This window comes from Trichosurus vulpecula, chromosome 2 (assembly GCF_011100635.1).
Source record: "Trichosurus vulpecula isolate mTriVul1 chromosome 2, mTriVul1.pri, whole genome shotgun sequence".
Taxonomy (NCBI): Eukaryota; Metazoa; Chordata; class Mammalia; order Diprotodontia; family Phalangeridae; genus Trichosurus; species Trichosurus vulpecula.
Genome location: NC_050574.1, coordinates 96493749 through 96519434, shown reverse-complemented (window position 1 = coordinate 96519434; position 25686 = coordinate 96493749). Strand labels below are relative to the sequence as shown.

Below are 25686 nucleotides of genomic sequence, written 5' to 3'. Positions count from 1 at the left end.
CTTTATTTAAGAGATACTTAACTACTTATTCTTCCAAATTATTCTGTGCCTTAGTAGCAATAGCAATTCAAAAACAAACTTTTATTTTTCTCTCCCAACGTGTCCTTTAGGAATATAAACAAAATTTGCAAATAGAAACGTATTTTTTAGGGGCAGCTAGGTGGTGCAGTGAGTAGAGCACTGGCCCTGGAGGACCTGAGTTCAAATCCAGCCTCGGACACCTGACACACTTACTAGCTGTGTGACCTTGGGCAAGTCACTTAACCCCAATTGCCCTGCCTTCCCCCCTCCAAAAAAAAATGTATTTTTTTTTAAAAAGTCAGTAGTTACAAACAAAAAGGCACCCAATTCTAACTTCCTTTAAGCCAAAAATCTATTTAACCTATTTTCTTTAGCAAATATCTCTTTGAAGAAATTAAGTAAACCATCCCTAGGACATTTAACTTTGTAATACTCTAATCTAATATAAACAACTAGAATTTTTTTATTTCAACCTGATCAGAAAAGGAATATAAGAAACCATTAAGATGCCAAGTGACTTACAATCCAGTTTATCCCCCTTTTAAGGAGAAATACAATTTCCTTTCTCATCCAGTTGGCTCCAATTGGGAATGACAACTTGTTTTACCAGTCCACTTAACACTGATGGACTTGATAAGACTCCCTCCTTAAGTATTCAACTGCAAAACTATTGGATGATTTCTAGACATTACTATATGAAGCCTCCCCTTTCCTTGCTACCTTTACAGGTTATAAGAATACACAGACATACTTCAAAAAATGAAGTGTTAAGGAAAGTACTCCAGGAGCCACTAGTTAGACATCGTCTTCAAAAATGAATAGGTCAAATGGAGAACTGTGAGACTGTGTGCCACTACAGGAAACACACTACTTTCCATATGTACTGATAATATATAGTCCACTTTGGCAGACCTCTTCCTACTCAGTTAATATTGAGTTTACTCCAAAGTGAATAATCACCTTAAGAATGGCATCATTAAAGTTGCACTCCCACAAATCTTAAAAGTAAATCTATCTGCCTTTCCAAGGCTAGTCAGAAGAGAATCCATACCTGGAGATACTGGGCCTACCTCTAGAGAGAGAGAGAGGTAGGAAGTGTTTGGTCAATAAAAAACCATCATTCATTCAGTTGTAAGACTCAACCACTATCATTCAAGCTCTCACCTTGTCAGAGTAGAAAGTTCATTTTAAAGATTCTGTTAAAAGTCCATCCTAGTAATTATTAATATAGGTTATTATGGGTTATTATTAATAAAAGTTATTAATATAGGTCATTATGAAGTAGCTGGGAACTGACACTTATTCTTTGTTTCTATTCCCAAAAGTCTTAATTCAGACCATAGATTCTAGATGTTTAAAATGCAAGAGAAAAGTTGACCTTTCTCTTCATTCAGAACAATGGTCAGGAATTTAAGAGCCCATTTCACCATGGGAATTGCTAGTGTCTAAAGGCTCATTATTCTAACAACATAGGTATAGGGAGACATATTCTTCAAGAAGCTATTCTTAAAAAAGTTGGATCCCTCAATATCCACATGATCCTACTATAAACTGGAACTGATTCAAAGGAGGCTGTGTTGAAAGGTAAACCTACCCAAACCAAACAACAATGTACTACAAAAGCTCTCCAACTGTTGAAACTTGAAAGTCAACAGCCTGAATAGAACTGGTAAATATATATATACCAAGTTCAGGAGGTACTAGAAGTGTTATAGTTTCTTAAAAGGCCATAACCAATAACTGAGTTAAAAATTATGTAACCAGAGCACTGGTCAATCCTTGTTGAGCTGGACATACCTAATTAACCCAAAGAAAATTAGACTTAATGCCCTTAGAGCCCTAGAGTTGAAATTCTGGAGGCATACCAAGAGCCCTTCCTTTAAATGGGTCTTGAACTTTGGGGGGTGGTTCTAATACCTCAACGTTGGAAATGAAACATCAGTTTGTAAGATCAGATTGGATTTTCTAATTCAACCTGGTTCTGCTGGGTCAAGTTTGTGCTTAAAAATGTATTCTCCAACATATATTCACAGCCCCCAGAGAGAACTACACTCTACTCTGCTCACCTTTAGGGCTTTTTCTGAGGCCTTCTGTGATGACTAGCATCAGACTTTTGAGAAGAACTGAGGAAGACTAGCCATTAGACAAGGCATTTCCCCCACGATCTGACTGCTTGAAGTGACATCCAGGATCAGGTCGATCCTGTATCCAGGAATCATGACCCTCCCTGAGGCACCAGTCATCATGAGACAGTCAGTGCACTTTGGCACTTCTTGAAACCACTGGACTGCTCCTTCAGCTGAAAGGAAAGAAAACATCAAAACCACAACAAACAAAACAAAGGGGAAAAAATCAGTGACTCAAACTGAGAAGACAAGATGTGGGGTATGGGAAATAAACCAAAATAGCCTTGTCTAGATACAAATATAGCCTTGCTTTGATACAATGACCAAAACTCCAATACCCTGTTGAAGTTGAACAAAAAATTTCTTAAAATATGGCTAAAAAGTAAAACTGCTATCCCAAATCAGAAAAGAATGGAATGGGAAAAATAGGAAGGAGAATATCAAAATAGCAAGAGCCTAGAAAGCTAAACTAGTCATACCAAGTACAGTACTAGAAAGACTTCTATCCTACGTATTCCATGTGTCCTTCTATGTAAAAAACACAAAGCCTAATCACAATAGGAACTCACATTAGCATAGTGTTTAAGGTTTACAAAGTACCTAACCCAGTCAAGACACACAAGAAAGGCCCAAGGCAGTTAGTGCTACAAAGAATGCTCATGAGAATACGTTCTTCCTGTTGGCAGAACCAATGTTCAGTGTCAAACTCTTTCTCAGAGGAAGTATGAAATGCACTAAAACTGAATATAATTCCAGAATTTTTCAAGGACATACTAAAATATACATAAGCTTAAGAAAAATTACTTCCCAATCATCAAATCTGAATATTGCATTCCATGTAACTAAGACTGTCACATGCCATTTTTTACATCCCTGTTGCATTCCTAACTATCGTATAATAATAACCAACCATAGATGAACTAGGAAGGTCTATGTCTTTAAAACTGTACACCCATTTCCACTAACCTACAATATATGTATTAAACATTCATTTATTATTCTGATGAATTTCAATTTTAAAATTTGTGATTAGATAATTTAAAACACTTAAGCCATTAAATTATCTGTAAAAAGAAAACTCCAAGACTAAATTAAAAAAAAAATTAATCCAACTGTTTCTTAAAGAAAGATATACTGTGGCCAAGGTAAATTTTTTATTATTTCAATAAACCCTCATAGATATAAAATGCTTTCCCAACGTGTTATATTATCAGGATGAAATTAATCCTTTTAGGCTGTAGCTTTAGAGTAGTTAGCCTAGGATTCCTTATCAGATATTCTTAATAAGAGGAAAACAAATATGAATCTCTTATAGTATCCTAATAATTTTCAAATTACTATTTTCCTTTCTACTTTCTAGAAATGTTTCTATATAATTTACTACTCTGCACAAAAAAATTAGTGGTTAAAGGATAATCTAGAATTTTCTATTATGGACTCTAAGTCTGAATGACTGATTCTTAAAATAAATACCTTTAACAACACTCTATAAAACAAGTACCCTCACCACTACTGGTTCATCCGTTATAAAGTACAAGTGCTTTAAAATGCCTTTAAGAAAGTACGACTTTCTGGGCAGGTAGGTGGCAGAGTGAGTAGAGCACCGGCCTTGGAGTCGGGATGACCCGAATTCAAATGTGACCTCAGACACTTGACACACTTACTAGCTATGTGACCTTGGACAAGTCACTTAACTACAATTGCCCTGCGTTCCCTCCTAAAAAAAAAAAGTATTACTTTCAAATATCATGTTTGGCCAAAAAGATGCTGGAATGTGGAATTACTATCCAGCAGGGATGTTAGGACATCATCTAGTCTTTTAAGGCAGGAACACCTGAACCATATAGGGCAGTTAGGAATTTATCCTATTTTAAAATACTATTCTGAAAGAAAATTCCTCAATCTCACTTGGTAACCCACTACAGGATTTAACAATTTTCCCAAGGCTGAAATATTATTCATTTTATCTAAACTAAATTCTTACTAGGCTTTGTTGGTGAAAAACATTTCTCTTAATACTCAAAAAGATTATCTTGGGAATTCAAATGTTCTTATATTTAATATTACTCATTTTCACATTTTTTATGTAGTCTTCTATTTGTAATTATACTGTGTATATTGTTTTCAGTTCACCAGTAGTCTGTGTGAAGCAAACCGTGATGGGAGAGAAAGGAACATTTCTAAATGAAATTTTCCTTACATGCGCAATCTCTTATATTTATTACTTATTGGTTCTGACAAGCCAATAAATGCAAGGCCAAAGTACTTTCATCCTCTGGGGGAAAAAATAATTTTCCTAGAAAATCACAGAAATGCTTAATTCAATTGTTATTACATTTCTAATTTTTCTTTAATGAGTAATAGTAGCCAGTTATTCTATAAATATAATTTCCAAAAAATAATATCTGTGCGTGTATATATATATATATATATATATATATATATATATATATAGAAACATTCCACTTCAAAATCTGTTCCCAAATGACCTCACTGAAAAGCATGAAAGAATAAAGGGGTGGCATTATGGGAAAATAAAGGTATCCTACCAGAGAAACATTTTCCATGTAATTATAAATCATTGGGAATTTACCAGTAGAATGAAATTAAAAGGCTTCACCTACCTAAAAACAAACTAAGAAGGCCACCTTTTAAACCATGTATTTCAAATATGAAAAATTACTTTCACAATATGCTCGCAATAATATGTCAACTTGTACTCCACCCCAAAAGGGTAAAATACAACCAGATAGTAAGCTGAATAAATGTGGGCAGTCTGGATAGAGGAAGAAATTACCTGAACACAATGGACATTAGCTAAATAAATACTGTTGAATAAAGAAGGAATAGATGCTCCAGGACCAGATCTGACACCTCTGGGGCAATTTTGGATGAGTTTTTGGTTATTTGATGAAATAAAAACTATTCTTGTAAAAATCAGGAGAAAAGCACTAATTACCTAATTTTGGATAACAAAAATACATAGTAGTACTCATATTTCTATCTGTATGGATCCTTAAGAGAGACCTTTAAAACAGAAATTCTGACAATGCCTATAACCAGAGTTATCAGATGTTGTGTTAGAAAGGCTATGCCCTAAAAAACCTCAAATTGTAATGGGGAGACAATATGCAAATAAATATCTAGATACTAGGTGGTACAGTGGTTAGAGTGCTGGGCCTGATGTCAGGAAGACTCATCTACCTGAGTTCAAATGTGGCCTTACTTACTAGATGTTTGCCTCAGTTTCCTCATCTATAAAATGAGCTGGATAAGGAAATGGCAAACCACTGTACTATCTTTGCCAAGAAAACCCTAAATGGGATCACGAAAAGTTGGACACAACTGAAATGACTAAACAACATACAAGGTATATACAGGGTAAATAGGAGACACGGGAAAGGACTCATGCAAAATGTAACATTCAAGATGAGCCCTGAAAGAAGACAGGAAAACTGATAGTTACAGAGGAGAGTACCCCAGGTATGGAGAACAGCTAGTGAAAAGGCATAAAGATGGGAGATGGGAGTATCCAAGGGGTTAAAAACAAGCCAGAAAGCCAGCGTAGTCGGGTCAAAGAGAACAGGGGAGTGAAGTGAATGAAGCCAACAAAGGTATGGAGTGGCCAAGTAGTGAAGGGCTTTGAATGTCAAACAAGGGAGTTCTATTCGACTGTGACAGGAATAGGGAGCTCCTGGAGGTCGGGAAAGGGGTGGACTGGTTTGTGAGGGACATGTGGCGGTGAGACTGGTCAGAAGGCTCCTGCAACCCAGGAGAGGTGACAAAGGCCTGAGCCGGAATGGCTTCTGTGTAAGTGGGAAGGAGCTCATGTAGGAGAGACATTGTAAAGATGGAAAACAGACTTTAAGAAGTGGAAGGGAACTAAGGCTCAGAGAGGTTAAAAGTTGGGTAGTGATAGAAATCAGTAACTTCAGAGAATGAGAAAAAAAGAAATCAGTAAATCAGAAACTAATACCTGACACTTGTAGCTAGAGGTAGTATAAAAATGCACAGTGTAATTACAGATCTTTGACAGTTAAGTTTTTCAGAATAAAAAAAACCCCACCCGAATAACTTGAAATGGTCTGGGGAAATCAGCATTAATGACAACATAAAGTTCTAAGAAGCCTAGTTTATGTCCTTTCTTTCACCAAAATAAGATCCAGGATAAGACACTGATTTAGGATCACTGTAGATATTTCCTGTAAACCTGTATCGTAATTAAACATCTACTTTATAAATTAATGCACTGGGCCCTGTGAGAAGGTTAGAAATAGAATCTGATAAAGGAGTTTTTAGGCCAAAAACACTGGCATACCTAATCGACCTGAATAATATTTACTGGGCAAACTAATGAGAAACGATAGCCTTTAATGTCAACAGCAAGCATAATACATGTTTTTTCAACTGTAAATTTCATCCAAACAATTTTGGTAAAAAAAAAAATGTTTGATTAAAAAAAAGCAATCCTAACATTAATACACACACGCACACACGCACACAAAATTATGGACACATGTCTTTGCATTTCAAAGATAAACCATTATTGCCATCTATGAGAATTTTTTAAAATGCTAATTGGTGTGCCTATCATGGAAGCTCACCACTATGTGCTAATGAGAAACATCTAGTAGAGCTTCTGGACTGAATACTGAACAGTATCTTAACTACATCCTCCTAGATGCATATTGTAGTTATAATACGCTTCTGCGGCAATGGTATTTATCAGTTATACGAAAGGATTTGTTATCAACAGGACAGGCAATGAGAAAAGTGTGCTTGGCTGCAAGGGAGCTCATCAAAATCTTAGTTGACTACCATATTCTAATTTGACTGGTACTGGTTGTGTGAGAGTTGGTATCTTTTCTGAGCTATACTAATCACTCAGTGAGAGGACTGAAAACACAAAATGTAAGTTTTACACAATTCTGCCTGAAAATGTACAAAACCTATACTATACTACAACTAGAAAACTATTCCAGTAGATTTTGTGTGTCACCCAAAGTTTAAACATAATTATATGTAAATTGCTAGATTAACATTCTAGAGAAACATACAACACGCTTGAACATCAAATGAAATACAGATTAAAACAAAACAATCACATATATCCCAAGTTCTTGATCTGAGATACAAAACAAGGTACCACTCAGCTCCACCACCTTGGCAAATGGTTTTACTACTTAATGTCACAGAAGACATGCCTTTTGTCAAACAAGATATTGCCTCATGTGGATCATTATTCAGATCAATTATGTAATTTACTAAGCCAACAATAAAGAACGGTCTTCCATAAATGGCTTGTTTTGTAATGAGACTTTGTAAATAATGACAATTTAATAGAAAACTGGTTCAAGGTAAAAGATAAATTATGGCTAATCAACTAGAAGTTACAATAGCTATAATTTTGTCTTTGAGTAATGTGCACACCTCTCAAATCACACAAATGAATTGTATTAAAGTCTTACAAAACTTAACAGTTCACTTGCTTCAATGCACAGGTGTTTCTTTCCTCTGTATTTAGATATAGATGTATAGATATATAGAGACATATCTATATGCAGATATATGTGTGTGTGCCTATTAAAGAACACTACAATTTGTATGGCATTTACATAAAGTCAAAACTTTTCCTTAATTTGTGAGATAAAGGCATGAACTTGCTCTCATACAAGAACCATATAGCTTCCCATGAGCTTATAAATATGGTCATCTTTCCTCTAGATGCTCTGTCTAGAAGGTAAACAAAAGCAGCATCACAGATAAATGGAGACAGTCAATTTAAAGCTCACAAGTACAAAGTGTGCCTTAGAGGTTACTGGCCACCACACTAATTTGTCTAGGACCAATCAATCCAGTATTGACCGAGCCCATGTTAGGAATCCAGCACTCTGGTAGGTATTGTAGTGCAAACTCTAAATGTATAATGGCTGTTGGTGTCTAGTGGAAAAAAACACTAGTTTTTCTTTTTAAACTTGATTTTCTACCTAAGAAGACTGGATTCAAGTTCAAAAGTATCACATTCGTATCTCAGTTCTATCACACAAACCATGAGACCCTGGATAAGTAACGTAACCTTATGACTGAGGTTTGATTTTCCCAGTGTTAAAATAGGGATAATTAAATTTTACTACCTGTATAACAGGATTATTTTAAGGATCAAATAAAATAATTTTAAAGCCTAAAAAACCATGCTAATTCTTATTGCTGGAGATGCAGATTCTTAAAGATGTGTAAAAATTTACAAAGGCTTGAAGGAGAGAGGTGAATATTACAGGGTTGGGGCATAGCACAGACAAAAGTTTGAAGGGGGGATCCGCATGACATGCTTTGGACATAGCAAAGATTCTTTGACAGCAAGTGTGTTGGGGAAGCATAGAAAATAAAGTTGGACATAGGTAGGATGTGGTGAGATTATAGAGGCCATTGAAAAGGAACAGGGTTTAGATCCAGGCATAGCAGACAAAGGGAAAGTATCCTAAGTTCTTGAACAAAGGACTGGTATGTATTCCAGGAGAATGATTCTGGAAGTGGTGTGCTGCTTCCTTGGAGACAAAGAGATGAGCCCGAAAATTACTTGAGTGATAGGAACAGAGAGAAAATAACAAATATGGAAGATGTGACAAAGGAAGAATCAACCCAATGTACTGTAGCCAGTTAGTGTTCACTAATAAGAGAAATTTCAGTGAATTCTTAGTCTTTCCAGGAAATATTCAACATCATTTGTATTACACATCTCTCTTTCGATTATCAAATAGCTTCCTTTTAAAATGTGATCTGAAAAAACCTCCACCTTTCCCTTTTTTCATTACTCATCTGGAAATAATCAAGCCAAATGGTTTCTTAGTATAATTAACTAAACCACATGCAGTGAAGAAGCTCCAAGGGAACTTCAGCTACTTTAGGAGTACTCTGGTCAACAGAAGTGAATAATCTCTTCAACTAATCAAAATATATCACACTGTATCTACTGAAATCAATTACACAGGTTTCATAGTTTAAAAAAACAAACACATATCCCATTAGACCATAGTATCAATATAGTTGCAGGGTCCAAAGAGGCTTCTCAAAAATGGAGAAAATCTCAATCCTGATGGAAACAAACCAAATATTTCATCAAAGAATAGCATAACTATAAAAATCTGGTGTGATAACCAACTAAATTCTATTAGAAGAAAACACCAATTTTCCAATCTTGAGTTTAGAGAATACCTCAGCTTAGTGTTAGTAATGCATTATTACAGTATTTTCATCACCAAATTTATTAAACATATCACTGACACTAACAGTCTACCTTAAGTAATCAAAAGCATCAGATCTCTGTATTAGCAATCATTAAATTATTATACAGAAAGGGCAAGGATAAATGAAATATGAAATGTTATACACAAAATAAGTTTTTATGTCATGATGTATAAAGAATCAGTGTGTGACTACTAAGCCATTTGTTAGTATTTAACAAATCACATCTGTCACATCATTATGCAGGGGAAATTATGGATCCTTCTACTTTGAACCACTACACCTAGATCTTTCACAGCATTACAAGATTATCTGTGATCACTTCTGGATCCTTTTGACCTTTTGGTAAAAAATCTCCCAGTAGAGGGGGAAAAAAATCCATGAGGCCCTGCATAACTCATACTATTGCTTATGTAGCCCCAAAGTATCCCTACACTCAGTACATCACTTTAGATACTGCCAGGAAAAAAGATGATGAAAAGGCAACAGGAGTCAGAACTACATCAAGCAACAAAAACAACACAACTCAGCCTCTTATAGCCATGTTAACAGAACTAAGAACAAATAACATTTACAAAAAAAGAGTTCAGAAACATCAAGTTTATTTTCCCACACAAGTATATACATATTTCCAAAAGTATAACTCATCAGATGATACTGACACTGGGCACCTTTCTTGCCCTTCTCCCACGTAATGGCTCTCAAACTTAAGTCAACAATCAGACTTCTCCCAATATTTCTCCCAAGAAAACAACAAAATACATCCCGATGTCAGCTCACAAATCAAAATACTGTACAATATATAAATACATGAGAAAAGGGCTAGAGAAGACCAAATGACAATAGTCCAAACAAAGCAGAGAGACAGTGATTTGTCAGATAAAACCTAATTGTGTGCCCAAAAGATATTTTATGAAAGGCAAAAAGTACATATATATGTGTATGTATACATACATGCATATATGTATACACATATACGTGTATGTGTATATATATATAGATGTATGCACACAGATACATATATGTATATGTACACTGAAAGGAACTCCTCACAAAAAGTTAAAAGTAGAAAGCAAAAAGAACAATTTTTTCAATTATAATATGAAGTCAACCAAAAAGGTTAAAAACAAAATCAAGAAAGAGCTATTAATTTACTAAAACTAAGGAATAATGTTTAAAGAATGCTTATCACACCAAAACGATCTTCTCCCATTTTCTGGCTATTTCATGTTTTCATCAAATTTCCCAAAGAAAGTCCGATAAATAGAGAAGGAAACAAAACTCAAACTCAATCTGACTACTTAGTAACAGCTATCAGAAAAAGATAGGTAGAAAGAAGTTTAAAATGGAAAGATAAGTAAAATGTATTATCTGTGGGTTAAATTTACACATACCTTCTATTCCCCCACATTGACATAAATAATGACCTACATGTCAATTCCTGCCAGGAAAGGTGAACAGTTCAAAATTTTGGCTAAGGAACATTTTTTAAGTACTAATATGGACCCTTTAATTTTGGACTGTAATCTAAACAAAATTTTAACTTCCATGGTCTCAGGTCCCTGTTCTCACTGTAGACTGATAAATTCAGAAGAAAAAAAAATTAGCAATCCTTTCTAATCAATACCATATGTCCATACTCTGTGGTAATTTCATTAGTTAATGTGACTATGAAGCTAGATGTCTAACATTACTGAATATGCTTTAAATATTTACTTTTTCTCTTCTTATTCAAACCCTCATACAGACAATAAATAATCTGAGGGTTAACGATTAAGATTCTCAAGCAAATGCTATATATAACTAAGAAGACCATAGTTTAAAAATATTTTTTACCTAACTTCTTTCCCAAAAAAAATAAGCGATTCATTTTTGGAGGTTAAAAGGAAATCCAAGTTACTTCTGTATAAACATCTTATGCCAAAAAGAGATTCAAGATGCTCATCCTACTAAATTGCATACAGTCAACCCTCAATTCTCCCATGCTAATGGAGATGACAAGATGCAAGGTGATAAAGAGTTTATGCCACATTTGGTTTTAGAAAGCAGTTTCCACCTGCCCCTACCAACCGCCCCCCCCAACACACACACCCTCCACTGGCTTTTAGCAAACAGGCAATGGGAAAGAGATGGCTTTGGATTATCACAAACTGAAAAGATTATATAGTCCACTAGAAGACAACCAAGAATTGACTGTATACAAAAATTGTTTAAAACTGCATTTGTATTATGAATGCCGAAGTAAGCAAAGCTTACCTCCTCCTGGACTCCACTGGTAGTAGTCAACTTGCTCCCATCAGTAATTGTTATAATTATTGCTGGCTCCAGGAAAAAAGGGTTTCTTCCCTAAAGGAGTTAAAAAAAAATTATGATTATTATGTACAATAAGTTTTGAATAAATCAGGCTTTAGTCTAAATTTCTGGCTTAAAATCAAATATTTAAAAATCTTGCCATTCTTAAACACACACGTAAACATGTAGTAAGATCTGAGAGATCACTCTATCAACAAACATTTACTAAGTACCTAATGTGCCAGATGATATGAGGCAGTAAAGACAAAAAGACCAAAATGACCTAGTCCCTGCCCTCAGGTACATTACATTTTCTCAAGAGAGGCATTACATGTACCTAAGTGTATATAAAATAAATACAAGGTAACTGGGGGTGGGGGGAAAGACAATGGCAGGGGTTGGGGGCGAGGAGGAGCTTCAGGAACATGAATACAACTATAAATACAAGGTAAAATGTAAAAGTGCAATAAAAGTAGGACAAAGTGTTAAATTTTAAAGAAGGCAAAAAGTATTTCTGGCTGTAGGGAATCAATAGGTGCTTCAATGAAAAAAATTCCATTTGGGAAATAACCACGTGCTATCTGTCCTAGGTACCCAAAGAGTGTTTGAGAGAAGAGGTGGAAGGACAAAAGATAATTGACTCCCTGGAAAAACACTAGGGCTGCTGAATAAAAGCACAATTAAGAGAGCTCAAGGTACTGAAAACTAAGTTTTAGATGGAAATTAACGGCAACAGGAAAACACTGTCCACAAGAAGAAGAATACATATAGAAACAAAATAGCAACGTCAAGAAACAATGGAAATGCTACAATAAGTAGATTAAGGGCAACTTTTGATACAATGACACTTATGCTTCATTTTAAAATTCTATAAAATAAAAATTTTGTAGTTGAGATACAATTTAGAAATGGTTTTTTGTTAAAAAATTATAGATCATTAATGCCTTATATTACTCATATAAAAATAAAAACAAAATGCAGATTCTCCTTTAAAAAGCCTCATTGTTTATAGTTGGTTTTTTCCTGAATTAGGGTCTTCATAAACACCTAAAACAACCTTCAACACGCAGAACATTCAAATTTCTTTAATTGGACTTGTGTCCAATATACATCAGCATAAAGACCTCAGTAAGGAAATGCTCTCTTACCTTTGCACTAGGTGCCCCCCCATCTGGGGTGCTTTCTCCTCACTTTCATCTCTTGGAACCCCTAAATTCCTTCAATATTCAACTCAAGTACCACATTCTGAAAGACCTGTACTGGTCCTTCTCAATCCTACCCTTTAACTGCCGGTGTCTTTCTTCAAAGATTTTCTGGTTATCTATTTTGTACTTATCACATCTACACATGTACATCCAAGGTTATAGAACAAATGTGCCAGGGACAGGATTAGAACCCAGGTCTTCTGATTGCAAAGTTACTACCTCTCTGTGTAGTACACCATATTCCTTCTCATTACGTTCTTTAACGCTGTTGCAAAGACGACCAATTCCTTTAAGGAAAAAGTTTTGGTTTTTTTAATTCAAGACTTTTTCCATTCAACTTTAATAATAACCATTAAAAACATATTGCTTTTTAAGGAATACTTCAAAATGTTTATTTTGTATATGTACACTATATGTGTGTGTATATATGTAGGTGTGTGTGTGTGTGTGTGTGTATATTATGTGTGCGTATACATTTGTTCTAAACATACATTTGAATTGGGACTACAGACATTATCATCCCTCATTTTACATCCAGAGTTCAGGCACAAAGTTCATACAGATATGGAAACAAAATCTAACTCATGACTCCTGTTAACTACTCTATATTTTAGGCCAAATGGCAACTTTATAAACAGAATTTGGAAAATCTCTCATAAAACATCTAACTCATTATGAATCAAAAAAGAATTAATCAAACATAATTAAAAGGTGTTATTGTATAGACACCAAATCTATTTACTGTTATTTTTAGCAAAACATAATTTAAACATTACTACCTCATTTTAAAAGCCTTGACATTAGTTTTAAAGACACACAGACACAGACAGACACACACACACACACACACACCTCTCCCCCTAATCTCTGCCAGATACTTCCACTTGGATGTTACACTATCACTTCCAACTATTTTCAAATCAAATTCATCCTATCCCCCAAAACAATATGTTTTCAAATTCCCTGACAAGTAACTTCATTCCCCTGTATCTTCTGTACCTTTGGCTCATTCTATTCTTTCACTTTAATCATTATACATTGAGTAACCAATTCTTCCAAGGACACACCTCATTTGCATTCTTGCTACCATAATTCAAGGACAAGTCTTTTAGGTTACTTCAACAGTCTCTCAACACATTCCTGAAATCATCATCTGTATTGTTATCAGTTCATATCTTTCATGACTTTCATATCATTATGTGGCTCAGAAACTTTAGAATTCCTATTTTTCTACATCAAATTACATTTATCTGTCAAAACAATCCAATCACAATCCATTTCTCCAACAATTCCTACGATAGCTTAATTTTAGAGGCAAAAGAAAGAGACCTGAACTTGGATTCAGCAAGACCTAAAGAAGCTCAAGGCCTCACCTCAGGCACATTGAACACAGACAATCTTTTTAGCCTCTCAGATCTAAAAGTAACTCTCTATTTGTGGTCTGTAGCTACAACCTGCCTTAGCGTAGGGATTCCAACATACTGATTTCCTCTAACCTTTATCCTATTCTAGGCTGGTCAGTTCCAAAAGCTGGGCACTCATTCCTCCCTCTTTGGCTTTGCTCATGACATTCCTCTTCAACGAGATCTTCTCTATCTCCCCAAACCGCTGCTTGTGATTAAAAGTTCAGGTCTAGTCTTTTGTACTCCATGAAACTTTCACTGAGTACCCTAGCCTTCACTGACAATTCTCTGAAATTCTACATTTGGAGTATGCCACAGAATTCAGAATTTAATTTTATGTTTTCTATCATGTTATTCTTTCATACATTCATTCCATTCCCCCAACTAGACTCAATACATAAAACATACAAATGTATATGCAAAAATCAGCCAGTCTCTTCTTCCCTTTACTATATATTTTAGCCAGGAAAAAAATAACTTCTGAAAGAAATTATTTCTCCTGCCTTTCAAAATGATCTCAACAAAGTTCACTATCCATCTAAATACCTTACATATAAAATACTTTTAAAATGTTGAATTTTTATATTTTTAAAAATTAGTAAGCATTTATTTTTCTTTTCAGAAATAAGAAAAAAAACCCTTTTAATAAACAGTCAAGTAAAACAAATTCCCAATATAACTATATCCAAAAATCCTTTTAATAAACAGTCAAGTAAAACAAATTCCCAATATAACTATATCCAAAAATCCAATCTCACTTAGACCATCATCTTTGATTCATTTGTTTGTTTAATTTACATGAATTAAAATAAAGCTTAAAAATTGCTTAGGTTATGTTGAAAAACTTGTCAGGAAAAAAATGAAATCTTACTATAATGAATCTTCAAAGGACCATAACATATGACCACCTTATGAATTAGACCACCTATAAAATTCTTCTGGTATTAACTGAACCTTTTCAGAAGGCATTCAAAACTGACCTCTACAACTATGTTATAAGGTTCTAGTATATATGCTATTTAATGAAATTATACTAATGCCATATTATTTAAAGTGTATGTCATGTCAGTGCTTAACCCCATCTGTTCTTGCTTTTTTTTTTTTGCCTATCCCTTGGGTCAATATCAAATTGCAAAGCAAAAACTTTCCACCAGTCTGCTCCATTCACCCAAGCACAATTTCTCTAGGATACAGTAAAAATTAATGAACCTAAATTTATAACTTATATTTACACATACATATATGTATATGGGTACACACAGGAGGTATATACATAAAATGAACATATACCTAACACACTGAATCATTAAGGGTATACTTTGATGCAAGATAATAGAATAAAAGTCTTTAGTAGATTCAAATATTTAATGTCTGAAGATACGTATGAAGAGAAGAGATGTAGATCAATACCTTTCCAAAGCGAAGATTTGATTTTGAATATATCTATTCAACTAAACCTGAATATAAACCCACCTAAATAACTACAAACTCAAAAGTCTTAATCAGCAACCAACCTTCCTCACAAAAACAGACTTTTGTTTCATGAAACCTACACAAATGACTGTGATCCTTCCAGGCAGTACAGTGGAGTCAGAAAACCATGGGTTCAACTACTGCCCCAAATATTTACTAGCCGTGTGTCCCTGTATAAGCAAAAACACCTCTGTGTCTCATTAACCTTATTTATAAAATGAGGGGGCTGGACTTCATGAATTCTAAGATCACTTTAGAGATTTAAATCTATGAGAAGTATTAGGTCAGATAAACAGATTCTCCATAAAATGAAATCATTTTAAAATGTTGACTTATTAAGAGCTTAAGCATACAGGATAAATTACTTCAAGAAAATTAAGTTTTTCTGCAATTTCAGGAGTCTGTCCATAAATTAATTCATGACATGCTATTTTGACTTTCATATTATTTTCTCCTAGTGGCAAATCAGAACATTTAAAAAATAGGTACCATAGGATCAGTTTTTTTAAGAAAAATGACCCAACATTCAGAAAGTCTAAGCTACAGTTAAAATTTGATAAACCAAATCAATACTGGAAGACAATGGTGTTACCTCCAAAATAACAGGCTGTTTGATAAGGTCTCAAAATCTCTGTATTTGAGACTAATAACATTTATATTTTAAAATGAAGGCTTTCTAATTTCATTTAACGTGGGATACTGGAAACATTTTTTCTACTAAGTTGTAAATAATCAGAACCCAAATGGAATATAAGCTGCTTAAGGGCAGGGATTATTATTTTGGTTTTGCATTACCAGTACTTAGCACAGTGCCTGACACATTAATAGATTAATAAATACTTATGAATTAATAACAACAGAAGAGAATCCCCCCAAATTAAGCTCTGCTATTAAAAAGTTTGCCAGTAGAGGGACTAAAAGTTAACTTACATCACTCCTTGTTCTCTACTATCATTCAACAGGGCAAACTCTCACATGTTAGAAGAGATTTCTTGACAAAAAAAAAAACAGTCCATGCAAGTTTTGGTTACTATGTAGGGTATGATCACATTAACTTACCATTCTGGTTATAGCTAGCCCCATTAGATTATTTACTAGCATTCCTTAGTATACCTTAGAGCTATCATTTCATCATGTGAAGAAATACACAGAACTCAAGGAAAAGCATACAGGAAAAAGTAAGGGTCTTCATTTCATTCAAAGAGCTGCTAGGGAATTTCTTAAGAGTAGTAATGTTATCACACTGTTAAATAATTAAAACATTTAAATTCTAAGTACATGAAATTTTTCACTATATTCAATTAGCTGACAAATGTTCTACTTGTTCACATAATGCAGCCATAGTATAATTATGGCACATTATAAAATTGAATTGTATTCCATTATAGAAGTGGAGATGATTCCCTACATAAATGTTTTCAAATTTTTAGGTCACATAAAATAGATATTAAAAATGAATGAAAAATTAAAAGGAACATGAGAAAACAATCAGGCGCTAATAGTAATGTCATAACTGTGAGATGAAATTTCTAATTAGTTACAAAAAGAATAAAAAGTAATAAAGCTAACTCAAGTATCCTTACTGATAATACAAATAAAATTAAATCCAGAGATAAATCTCATACCTCAATTGAGCCATTAAGCTTTGCTTCCTCTGGTATCAAGCCTTTACAACTCAACTGCTAAAAGATGGCAGTTAACTGTTGCACTTGATAGTTTTCCTTTCCAAATGAGTATAACTAAGAGTTAATTTGATTTTATGAGTTATTCTAATTTTTTTAAATGTGGGTCATAGGCATACAGAAGAGTACTAATTCCCCTAAATGCCCCCAAATGTCAAAAGCTAATAAATTGTATTCTTGATTCATTCTTTAAACCACATCACCTGAGGTAAGTTGTTTCATACTTTAATTATGGGGAATCAATTATATTTTTTATCATTTAGTTAACAGGCCTTCTGTACGAAAAAGAAAAAATTTACCTAAAATTTGCTTTTTAAAAACAATCTTTTCAAATTCCTCACTACCTCCCCCCTCCATAAACTGATTCCAGAAAAAGATCATCAGAAAATTTTTTAAAAGTAGCTTATGAAAGTAAAACTTTTTAACTTTTAAAACTTTTTAAATAGGGGCATAATTATTAAAAATCCTAACTAGTTCTTTTAGCTCCAGAAGGAGACCTATCCCACAAAATTCTTGCCAGTATGAGAGTGTGTGCGTGTATATAAACAGGGACTGTTAGGCATGCTACTGTCTTAAAACTTACAATGGAAACGTAGCAGTTGTACTATCTCCAAGGAATCAATCACTTCCATTGCTGGAAAATGATGAAGATACTTGTTCTACCTGCTTTAGATAACTTGCGAGAAAAGTCTCCTGAGAACTGTAAAGTACTATGTAAATGCCATTTATTAGTATTTCCATTTGTCCAACATGCCTACTAGCCTTAGTACTGAAGAATGCCTACAGCACTGCAATGGTTCTCAACATGTTCCATGAAATTGGTAAACATAGTTTAAGACAAAGGTGCCAAACATGCCACCTGCCTGCCACAAGGGCTAGGAACACTTGAATGTGGCCAGAACTAGATTTGCAATTCAGTCATATTCAACAAAATAATTTAAAATGCAATAAAATATATTACATTATATTTAAAAACTAAGTCAACATGTGGCCCACAAGATTAGCGGCCTTCAGTTTCTATATGAGTTTGATACCATTGGGTTAAGGCACCACTACTACCAGTGCTACTATTACAAAGATTCAAGGATTGGCACTGGCTAGGAAAAGCTGTATTCAAGGGGGCAGGATCCCCAGTTTACAACCCCTCCCACGTCAGACAAACAGGACACATACCACACCTTCCCTCTCTCCTTCCATCTGGTGGTCTTGGTCTCAGCAAAGAGGAAGGAAGGTACTTTCTACCAGGAAGACTGATACCTAAGATACTAACAGATATGTTCTTCAGGGGCAAGTGTGCAAATCAGAAAAACAAGAACTTGGAAAAATTATCAAGTTTCAAAAGATTCTTATTTCTATATTAAAAAAATCTTCTCCAGCTTTCAAAACACCTAGAATTATGAGGTGCTCCCTACCACTCTCATCTTATGAAATGAAGTTAAATTAGATAAAACCTGTTTCATGCTATGTGACTTGGATGAGTTTCTTAACTCTTCTGCTAAGTGTCTATTGTAATTCAAAGTTTCCACCATGGGAAGATTAAATAGACCAGGAGGGTTTTAAGAACTAGTGTACTCAGGTATCTGTTATCTGTGATTTATGAAATAACTTCTTTAAAATGATTTCAAACACTGCCAGGTTAATTATTTGGGTTGGGTGGTATTTTAAAATTTTCCACTGTTAAGTAGCAGGGGGCACAATTAAAACCCAGATCCTGACTCCAATTCTGGCTCTCATTTTACTATGCCACACAGTCAGGGTTTCCATATAAAATTCACACTGCCTTTCTACTATTCAAAATTCATCACCGAATACCACTTTGTTTTTTCTCATGTGTACAAAATTTATCATGAGAAAAAAAATTTCAGGGTAACTAGAAAATGATGGTCCATTTCCAATTCTTATTTAATAGTTTACCTAGACCCACAGTCAATTTCTAATACCTAGCATTTCTAGTCATATCCATGACAAACCTTGATTTCACTGAGCACTTTAGCTCTTCTGTTAACAGTCTAGAATTGTTCATTCCTACTCTAATGAAGCCTACAGTCCAGCAGGGCCTGAAACGAGATTTACAATTCCCTTGATCCTGGCTCTGCTACATATTATTTATGTCATTTTGGGCAAGTCATAACCTCTCTAGGCTTCAGCTTCCTCTTGAGTAAAATAAAGGAGCTTGATTTTCTAAGCCAGGCCCCTATAATTGCTATGATTAGGGGAGGGATTATGAATAAACTATCAAAAATTTCTTTTAAACCAAAATATTTAATTTCCCTACACCCAAGAAAGGTAACCCATACATAGGCAAGCTTAGGAGAACTTGACCTAAATTAGGTGCTTTTTATCAATCTGAGATAATACTAACCCCAATATGAGAAGGTAGTAGAGGGTGGATGATTAATTGGATGGACAGGTTTCCAGGTCCTCCTGAGTGAAATCTTCAGCTTGGCTTCATTCTTCATTAATTTGTCGTATACAAAATCCCAAGTTACAGTGTATTATATAAACCATGTATATATGTGACTTGTGCTATCCATACTTGCACTATGCTTGGCCTAAAATAAATAATGAAGAGGTGCATGCATAGTCCTCCATGTCAAACTCTATGGTTTATTTAATTACTAAATTTTGAGGCTTTAATTCCTTATACAATTTGGCAAAGCCCAGAATCCAGAAGCAGATGAAAATGAGGGCGTAGCCCAGATGATCTCTAAGGCCATTTTTATATAGATAGATATTATATATACAGATATATATTATATAGAGAGAGATATAAAATATATACACAGATGTATATATACATATCCATATCCATATATATACACTAACATTTTCTACTTCAAGTTTTTATTTAGAAATACTAACTTATTTATAATATTCAATTTATTATAAGCCAACAAAAGTCATAATTGAAAAGAATTAGGAAAAGACAGAAAGGATGCTTTTGTTTTAAGTTAGCATAGCAAAAACAAACCAATAAATATAAGTAATCCAACCAGCAGTTTCTTTATAGGACAACAGCCTTAGCAATATAGATTTCAAATTAAAAACTAAGTTGGTGTGCTTAAATCAAAGGAAACTTTAGCATATTTTTGGTAGCAACCATAACACAATTTTAATATCTGTTAAAACCTTAACATATATATTCTGGTAGCAAACATAACAAAAATTTTAACTAGCTAAGTTAAAAAGCAGCCTAAAAGGTTGGTCCATTGAATGGAGAGGGGTTAGAAAACATGAGAATGCTACTGATAAGCACATACTCTAAAGTAATAGTTAATGAGCAAACCTGTTGATGAACCAAAAATATAAAGGAGATGGTTCTTCCCTTCAAACAGAGCATCTAAACTGATTATGAAGTAGACCTCCAAAGCTCAGCAAATAGTCTAATCTACAGTTGGGCATTACTGTTAGTCCCCAGAGATCATTTATAGACAGCAGCATAACTGCTACCCCTTGATTTTCTCTAATACTTTTTAAACAGTATACTCTGACAGACTCAACAGGCATACTCCTTAGCTATCCAAATCCCAGGCACAACTGACAGTCATAAACAGATGAGGCACAAGAATTTCTACTTCATAACTGCATTTTGAGGTTATAAGACAAAGAATCAAAAAGCAAAAAGGAACTTAATATTTACCTAAAGCATCTGCTATGTGTAAATGGGTTCCTTTATCCAAAAAAATAAGAGGGAATATCCACACTTCCTTTAGTGAAATTAGCATTAGGTCTCTGATGGGTTAAAAAGTTTTTGTTTTAATCACAAAACATCTCTTCCAGACAAGTTTCCACCTCAACAAAAGATATGTCATACATCTACCAAACATGTTTACAAAGCTATGTACATATTTAAGATGGGAATTACACCATATCAAACTGCAAGTTTTATCTCATTTTGCTAATTGTACTAGTTTTCCACATAGAATTCCAAATATCTATGAATGTACAGGCTTCAGTATTTCATTTAGGCATCAATTATTTCTGTAGTCTCTTTTAAATTGAAACAATGCCAACTATTAAGATTATTAGGAAAACTCGGTCAATATGAATTAAAAAGGGCTCTAGTGAGGTTGGAGTCAAAGGGGTTCAAATCCCAGCTCTGCCATTTTTTAACCTGTGTGACTCTGAACAAGATACTTCACACCTCCTTCCAGGTCTCAGTTTACTAATCTGCAAAATGAGGGTGTATGACTATCCCCCAAAACAAACATCATGAATTCTAAGGTCCTTTCTACCTCTCTAAGTCTAAGATCCTATGATTTTGGTATAAAGATAAAATAACTAGAAAATGTCAACAAAAACAATCACAAGTGTTTTTAGGTCTGTTTCCTCAAATTGCTAGGGATTCTATACATAATGAGTGGGCTATGAAATATGGAAAAATATTTTTAGACATATGTACCACCACTGAGATCTAAAAAAATCAAATAATTCATTTGACTACTTTTCTGTTAAGAATCATGTCCATCATCTTGCCAAGAAATTAAGGGATAAGGGGATGGCTGGGGGGGGAGGCGAAGAATGGGGTGATAGAAGGGAAGGCAGACTGGGGAAAGGGACAATCAGAATTTATGCCACATTAGGGTGGGGGGAGGGTAGAAATGGGGAGAAAATCTGTAACTCAAAATCTTGTGGAAATCAATGTTGAAAACTAAAAACACTTTTTTAAAGAAAGGTCAACAACAACAACAAAAAGAATCACGTTCATGAGACGAACAGGAAAAAAAATGTTGATTTCATTCATTTTATCTATGTATATGCATGGGAACAACATTGGTGATTTTTTTCTACCTATTCTATTTATAAATTTAAATTCGTACGCTATTAAAAAAAAACAAACCCAACCACTGTTTTATCACTATGTGTTTTGTGGTTCTAGCACTAAGACAAATTTATAACGAAAGCATTCTCTAACAATCTCTGAAATTTTACCTACAAAAGCAATCAGGATGGAAAAGTGAAAACAAAACACAAATAATAATGTAAATCTGGCATGTATCTGACCATAATGTATACAAGATTAAAAAAATCTTTAAACAATGACTTTGTTTGGATATGCCAAAAGACAAAGTTGTTAACTAATAAACCTCGTGTGGGAGAATAGATATTCATGCTGGCCAGTGGGTAAGGGAGGAAGAAAAAGAAATTCCAGGGTATATATCCATAAACTGTTCATAGGGATCTAACAGAGGTCCTTAACCTGGAGTCTATGATCTTGTTTAATATTTTATTTTGTGTATTTCAGCAGTTTCCTTTGTAAAAAGGGTCCACAGGCTTCAGACTTCCAAAGGAGTCTATGACACACACAAAATTAGAATCCCAAGATAAAGAGTTTCCCCAGTAGAAGGGTCCTCAGAGATGAGTCATATAGTTCAATCCCTTAATTTTATAATTATAGATGAGAAAACTGAGGCTCAGGGCAGTTAAACGACTTTCTCAAGGTTACTGCATGCATCAGACAAGAAATTCAAACAGGATCCTCTACTCCAGAGCCTCAAATTCAAAGCTCCTTCTACTGCACCATGCTGATCTGACAACTTTTAAATTTAAAAAAAAATCTGAAAATGCATACACATAATACTTAGTAGTTCTCTTAGAAGTACTCACTTTTAAAGAAAGAAAATATTTTTAAAAATCAGATTTACCTTAGAAATTTACATTTCATCATTTCTAATCCATCTCACTCCTGTTCCCTTACAAAAGGGAAGAGATTAGATACCATTAAATTACCTAACAAATGTTCATTTTTAATTCATGAAAAACTAAAGCAATTTCCAAATACATTATCTTTCCAATAATATGTGACTGCCCATAGAAGGTGCAACAATATAGAAATCAAACTATTAAGCGAAATTTTTTTTAAGAGTCAGAAGAATTAACTACATGGATTCAAACATATCGCAGATCAATAACACAGAACATAACAATTACACACAGTATTAAAACTCACAGACACAACTATTGCATGTGTTCATTCTATCTCCCAAGACTAATACTCTTGTTTGCACAGATCATTTTCCAATATTCAGTAAGTTTTAAGTTTTTGTTTTTGCTAAAACCTGTTTTAAAACCAAAAATAATATTACAATAAGAGATAGTATGGTACAGTAAACCAAGATTAACCTGAAATGAGGAGGACCTAGGTTCAAATCTTGCCTCTGAAATAAACCAGCTTATCACATGACCCCTGGACAAGTCACTTACTATCTCACACTGCCCCAGTGACTCTCAGTAATAGAGAGCCCTCAGAAGGCTTCCAGCCCAAATCTCTCAATTCCTCTCATTTCTAAACCTATGATCCTTTGAAATCTTACAAAGATTAAGTTTTAGGTAATTTGTCTTAAATCAAGCCTTTTAAAATTTTGATTTCCACTCAAAGTGGAGGGGGAGAAGGGAGAAATTAAATGTTAACATTTAGAAATCCAAGTAGTTGGAATACATTTAAGAATTTAAATTATATATTTAAGCAATTTACTATTTCTTTTAAGTGAATATTAAATGAATAACAATCAATATCTAGGTTGGATACCATTACTCCAGTACTGAAATGCTTTCTTTTGGAAATGGCATTTTAGACAAGAGTGGGCTAAGAGGGAGGGAGGACATGGGGAAAGGCAGGATTTGGGGGGCAGGGGGGTGGGGTAATAGGGAAGAGAGACACACACTTAAGATAATGTCCTAGAAGTGACATTCAGGACTTTTTTTAAATAATGGATCAAACATTAAGCAATCTAAGTATAAGAAGGATTAAAGAATCATTCATGACTCTGTGGAAAAAAATTAATAGTAGGAAACTCAATAATTGATAGTGTTAGTATTAATGCATCAAAGTAAAGGAATGGAAATGACTAATAATTTGAAACATCTTAAAATATTCACTTTTAAACTGAATCCTGATAGCTCTGGAAACAATTACCATAGCATGGACAGACTGCTAGACACGGCAGTAAATGAAAAAGTACTGGGAGGCAAACAGGTCTGACTTCCAATGTGGAGTGAGACGGATTGACACTGGGAAAATATCAGTGGATGATAACTAAAATGTTATTTATGAATAATTATTAATCATAAGTATAAATAAATACACTTATAAAATATATTAAATTAGGTGGATAGAGAATCCTAAATTGAAAGGAATCCAAATCATGAAATCGCACAAATGACTAAGAAGTTAGTAACATGGCAGGGAAAAAAAATGGAAAAGTAAAAATAGCTCTGCAATAGGCATGGGAAGCTAAACAAGTATCAAAAGACCAGATTCAATTTCTGCAAATCTCCATTTACAATGTCATTAAAAACTGATCCATGTTATACATTACCTATTTACAATATGGAAGGCCCATGTCATCACAAACAAAATATTATGGTTGAACTGCACCTTTAACTCAACTACTAGTCCCATTACTGAACAGGGTAATAACAGTGAGATGGCAAGTACAACTGGCTCAACAGGGCATATGAAAAAATTAAAATTTTAAGAGGAACTTCCTTCTAAATGCATTCACTAAAATCATCAAAACAACTTACATAAGAAACAACTGAGTCAGCACTACGTATGAGATGGGAAATCTGACACAATTATTTTTTACTGTATTAAAGAGGATTGTACATGATTCACAGGAGACAGGAACAGTAACAGTAGTGAAAAGCTAGCTGGACTTGGGGGTTAGAGAGATAAGGGGTTCAATCTTCTCCCGACGCTTACTGACTGTATGACCAACAGCCAAATCAATAAACCACTCTGATCCTCAATTCTGATTCTATAAAATTGGGGACACACTTAATTCTATGAGGATAGTGCATTTTGAGCATCAAAATACGTATGCAAAGCTCAAAGCGCTATATAGTAATCAGCTATTACTACTGTTGTTGTTGGGCAGATAGGGGGCACAGTGAATAGGATGGCAGGGCCTATAGTTAGCAAGACTGGAGTTCAAATCCGGCCATACTAGCTGTGTGATCCTGGGCAAATCACTTGACCCCCTAGTTGCCTCAGTTTCCTCATCTGTAAAATGAGCTGGAGAGGGAAATGGCAAACCACTCCAGTATCTTTGCCAAGAAAATCCCAAATGGGGTCACAAAGAGTGGAACCCGACTGAAGCAAATGAACAACATTACTATGGAGCACAAAAACAAAGGATGGGAAAGATTCTAACTGGAATTTCATAAGGACAACTTCAAGACTGATATAAAACTCATTTTCAAAAGTTGGTGGTGATGCAATTTCTATTATTTTTAATTT

At 34.3% G+C, this 25686-nt stretch overlaps 1 protein-coding gene across 2 annotated transcripts in view; it reads right to left on the bottom strand.

Moving 5' to 3' along the window:
* INTS6 (integrator complex subunit 6) overlaps positions 1 to 25686 on the bottom strand; it is an 83529-nt gene that overhangs the window by 47016 nt on the left and 10827 nt on the right. Inside the window, exon 4 of one of the 2 annotated variants that reach the window (XM_036746757.1) lies at positions 11646 to 11735. In XM_036746757.1, the coding sequence (XP_036602652.1) occupies positions 11646 to 11735 (90 nt within the window). Of the gene's footprint in view, positions 1 to 2087; positions 2261 to 11645; positions 11736 to 25686 lie in introns of those variants that run through there. The other variant, XM_036746758.1, reaches the window with a different exon arrangement.